Source organism: Pyrus communis, chromosome 12 (genome assembly GCF_041283825.1).
Source record: "Pyrus communis isolate YQ-2024b chromosome 12, ASM4128382v1, whole genome shotgun sequence".
NCBI classification, from domain to species: Eukaryota; Viridiplantae; Streptophyta; class Magnoliopsida; order Rosales; family Rosaceae; genus Pyrus; species Pyrus communis.
Window position 1 is genome coordinate 8,152,565 of NC_142576.1, and position 4,800 is coordinate 8,157,364.

At 38.1% G+C, this 4,800-nt stretch overlaps 1 protein-coding gene across 2 annotated transcripts; it reads right to left on the reverse strand.

Annotated features, from left to right (window-relative positions):
* Positions 1–848: 848 nt before the first annotated feature.
* On the reverse strand, positions 849–3,678 carry LOC137745648 (uncharacterized). Of its 2 annotated transcripts, XM_088682081.1 has the most exons (7): positions 3,354–3,582; positions 3,114–3,256; positions 2,942–2,992; positions 2,478–2,699; positions 2,245–2,347; positions 1,560–2,089; positions 849–1,242 (listed from the first exon to the last, which is right to left on the reverse strand). In XM_088682081.1, the coding sequence occupies exons 1-7, from the start codon at positions 3,437–3,439 to the stop codon at positions 1,211–1,213; spliced, it is 1,167 nt and encodes a 388-aa protein (XP_088538207.1). In that variant the 5' UTR covers positions 3,440–3,582; the 3' UTR covers positions 849–1,210. The 2 variants fall into 2 exon arrangements, with proteins under 2 accessions (XP_088538207.1, XP_068341738.1); XM_068485637.2 differs by lacking the exon at positions 849–1,242 and having other exon boundaries at positions 1,323–2,089; positions 3,354–3,678.
* Positions 3,679–4,800: the final 1,122 nt, after the last annotated feature.

A 4,800-nucleotide genomic window follows, 5' to 3' on the forward strand; every position in this document is an offset into this window, starting at 1 on the left:
AGTACCACATTCCTAGACTCCCCACGAGCTGCAAGTCTGCCCCGCATTTACTTTTGGGTTTCGGTTTTGTACTAGACCCATCGCCACACGTTCCGTCTTTATTAGAGAAATAGTACAAATATGTGGTAAGTAAGCAGTATTTATAAAATAATGAAAAGAAACTATGTGCCATGTCTGTCCATTTCTTTCACTACAAATGAATATGTTAATGATTTTGGATTTGTCTAATTTTTTGCAAGGATAATCTATTAATGATGTTTTAGAACATAGACGGTTCGGATCATTGAAATACATTACTAAGTAGAAGATCTTACAAAACGTATGTCAAAAGTTGTGTAAAAAAAATGGTATCACGAATCTGCCCCTATAAGCATATGCGCGCACAACAAAGTAATTCCTCTAGTTCCGTTCCGGCCTTCCTACTTAGTTCCTCTAGACGTTAGAAGCGTTGACGCTCTTTTTTCCTTATGGACATGACTACTATTTTGCTTGATTAGTTCTCGCATGACTCTTCTTCACATTGATGTCAATCCGATTCGTTGACTTATTGGCCGAATATCAATACCGTCTACTGATTATGGAAGCTAGTGTGGCCAATGTGTGAGCAAACTAATTCTTCGTCCTCAACGGATAATTGAAGGTAATCCGTCTGAACTTTAGGTACACAAAAAAAATGTAGCGTGACAAGAAAATAAATGACTAAGCACGTTAATTAGTGTGACCGTCAAATTCCGAATGCTTTCGTTGTGAATGTGGGAGACGTTAACTCATGTTACCGGGGTAGAATACGGTTGTTACTGTTATGGCAGATATGGAGTAATGGGAAGTACAAGAGTGTTGAACATGTATAGAGCGGTAGCAAACGAAACAGGGCGAGGATCTCTCATGCATCGTTTATTTATTCGCAATTTGATGCGGAAGTTGAACCTTTAGATCAAATAGTGGGCACGTACAAGAAAGTCAAATATGGTGATTATCTGTGGTACATAGCAATGATTTATGTACCCTGATGCGCAGTTCGAAACCCACCGATCTCTCTTCCTTTAACATCTAACAATTATCTCACTGTCGTTATCGTTTGTAAATAACAAATATGGCGATTATCTAATCACTTCCTTGATTGGGGATTACAAAGGGAAGGGACACACAGAAATAGCAAAGATTGAAAGTACGATAAATTTTGACATTGTTAAAACCCATAGCCAAATCTTCAGGACACCGGCCATCTTTCTTGCCCGCTAACTAAAAATCCAACACAGGAGGAAATGTAAGATAAATCAGAGAGAAAAGGCAAAATCTTGTGCGTACATGTGAAACTGCAATTTGTAAGCCAAACAATTTTACGATCAAATTGTAATAATTATGCAAGCAAAAATTCCTGTGAATCCAAGTAGAAATACAAGTTTTGGGGTGAGGGGGAATAAACGAAATTACAACAAAACAGTATGATACACTAAAACAAGTTCACTGAGCTAAACACAGGCAACATAAACAGCAATGGCTACGTCATTAATTCGACTGTGAGCTACCATTCGTATCATCTCTGTTACCAGAACTACCTTGAGCGTTTGCAGCCTCGGCTGGAGGACCTAATCCTAGCAGCAAAGGAGGAGCTTCTTTCGTCTCAGCAGCAGGTTTTGTATCAGCAGGATTTGGAGAAAAAGCTCTAAGACGAGGTTCAAAAAGCTTGCTTGCAACATCAGGTGGCGGTCCATCTTCCCCAGGGAGAACAAGAAGCCCCTTCTCACGAAGAGAAGATGGCTCGTTGAAGCAGGCATTCCAGAGTGAGTCCACCAGCTGCCTCTCTTCTTTAGCTGCCCCTAGATCTTCAGGAGACATCGAACTTATACCTTTAATTCGTTCTTGAAGAAGTTGCTTCAACTTCTCATCTTCATCAGCTAACCTACTATTGGCCCCATCAGTTTTGTCTTGGGCGAGCACAAGAAGGCCCCGAAGTGCAGCTTCTCGTACTTCTAGATCTTCGCTAGAGGCAAGGTGCAACATTATGCGTGGAAATCCTAGCTCCGTTGCTACGTTGCAATCAGAACTATTCTCGTGCAGTAGCAACTGAATCAAGTTCAGAGCTTTCCTGAAAAATGATTGATTTTCACAAGAAATTTCAATATTTTAGATACTAAATGAGGGAAAAATGAAGTCATAAACAACAGAAGATTTCCAAATATACAATTTAATACAAGTGAAACGAAATGAAGATATAACTAAATCCTTGTAACACACCATTACCTCTGGAATCTCACGTTGTCAGAAGCCAAAGCATCTCTCAAGGCTGCATAACCATTTGCCAGACGAAATGCAGTGATACCGGGTTTGTTGTGCCGGATTAAAGCTGCAGAGTAATTAATTTGCAAAGCAAAAGCTATACATCAATATCCTTTCAGAAGACGCGCAAAACTAAAACACAAGAACTTGCATGACTAAACAGCACAGTTCGTCATAACACCAAAAGCAGTACTTACAGGAAATTGCTCCAAGGGCTTTGGTTCGAACCGTGACATCAGGGTCAGATGCTAGATTAGTAAACAGATATTCTAAGCCATTCGCTTCCATAACCAATTGCTGGCTCTTGGGGTTGTTCTGGACAATAGTGGTCACAACTTCTGCAGCCTTTGCACGGATATTAGCATGGGAATTCTTCAGGTGACCAAGAAGAGGGACCAAACCGCCAACGGAGTGAAGATCTAAAACACATACATACATCCAATGAGACATGCCAGATTACAAATTTCAACTACCATTATGCTAGTACAAGACCTTAATATGAATAAAAAAAGAGACACCGAAAATATACGATAACAAAGTCTAGTTCAGTGGGCCACCTCTGCCCCAATTTCAAATTCTCACGTTGTTTAGATTAGATTAGAATATCGCTCGAATTAAAATGAAAAAAAATCTAGTACAAGAAAGGGGTAAGAAATGTTACCATTGGCCATGTCAATGGACTCAACATGCTCCTGCAACTCATCCAACAAATCTGCCACAAACCCAAAAGAGTTACCACCATAAAGTTAATAAATTTGTCGAAAACTCATCAGAAAAAGAACGAAAAATGAAAACTTTACTAATCAAATTCAACAAAATGGGGAGGAAAATACCTTCTATGTCAGCAGAAGTAACTCCCTGAGCTTCCAAGACGTCCTCAGGAGTCTGCATTACAAGCGATATCTCCTTCATCCTCTTTACAACATCGATACTCTGCGACTGCATCGCTTCCATAAACCACTTCCGTTCCTCCTCGCTATCAAACACAAAGCACAAATCAGTCAATGTAATCTCAACTAACTCGAAATAATTGATTAATTTATGGAACTTAGGGGCGAGGGAGAGCTAATTACCTCAAATTGCGATTGGGGGGAGTGCCATCGGAGTGAGCGAGGCTCCATTTGAGCAGTCCTTCCCAGTTGGGTCCGCCGTCCGCCATTGTTGCTTCGTCGGAAACAAAAACCCAAAACCTTAAAAAAAATCTCTGGCTTTCTCTTCTCTGCTGATAAATGAACGAACGAGAAACTATGAACGAAACGGTTTCAAGGAGCGGGAGAGTTTTATAGGATGAAGGGTCGAGGGGATACAGCACCGCTCGGACTTGAAGTTCCTGAAACCTCCAGAACGTTCTGGAATTTTTGAGATATTCTACGACTGAAAAGAAGAGACGAGTTGCTGGGCCTTGCCGCCTTGAGGGCTGCTAGTAAGATAAGGAATTTTGAGGCCCATTGAATTTATTTATTTATTTTATAAACGATAGAGTTAATTGATTAAATAGTATAAAGAGCGAGAAGTCAGTGCACAACATAGCGTACAGGCATAATTATTTTCCGTTACACTTGTGAACATGGTGTTCAACCTAATTTTTTCTTCTTATTTTTACAGATGTGGGATTGGAGAGAATAAATCGAACCAAAGACTTCAAGTCAAGTGCACGAAGTATTTATATTCACTTAAGCTATAAATTCCTAATGACAATCTAGATGTGTTAAATACTAGATGTTTTTTTTTTTTTTTAAATTCTTCTTCTTCTTCCATCAGTTGTGTGCGTTTACAATGGCAATTTCAAACACAACGCAATACGATTAACAATTTGCGTAATTATTAAATTTGACGTTTGCAAGACACTGTTTAACAGTTTAAATATTATCATTGTAATAAAATAGTAGCTTTCTTCGTTCATTAATCAAATGAGTTATTATTATTAATTTACATCGTTTTACATGTTGATCAAGCTGTGTGTGATATAAACGTATAATTAAAAACAATATATTACCACAATGTGCTAAACAACTACTATTTCAAGGTATTGGTATGGAGATTGGATTGAAATAGATAACATACTATTTTCAAGGTATGGTGAAGGAAAAAAATTATGACCAACTTGGAGACAGAAGATGAATTACTCAAGAATAAAACTTATCACTTCCAATCGCATCATTTTCTTTATGTCTAATCCTCTAAAAATGAAAAATCATTCTCATCTTACCTTCAAATATGCTAAATTTGAAGTCTTATCCACTCTAATTCAAACCTTTGTACCAAACAACACCAAATTATCTTAGCCACAGATATATTGCAAACTAACAAAAAAGTGAGAATTGTTTTTTGATTTCATGATCGCTTACAAAGAAAGCTCTAATAATCATACATGGAATCAATCACTAGACTGGTTGTGCCATAACTCAGCTATTTTCTTTCGTTCTTGGTTATATTAGATCCTCTTTTAATCTCTATGATTGAATGGAATTGGATAGCTCACTAATTTAAGGTATGTTGAAAATAGAGGCAAATAAGTTT

Excerpts from the sequence above, each read along its gene's own strand:
- LOC137745648 (XM_068485637.2), bottom strand. The coding sequence starts at position 3,439 with ATGGCGGACGGCGGACCCAACTGGGAAGGACTGCTCAAATGGAGCCTC. Across the intron at positions 3,257-3,353 it reads CCCCCCAATCGCAATTTGAG|CGAGGAGGAACGGAAGTGGT; the intron begins GTAATTAGCTCT and ends TGTGTTTGATAG. Across the intron at positions 2,090-2,244 it reads GACAACGTGAGATTCCAGAG|GAAAGCTCTGAACTTGATTC; the intron begins GTAATGGTGTGT and ends ATCATTTTTCAG.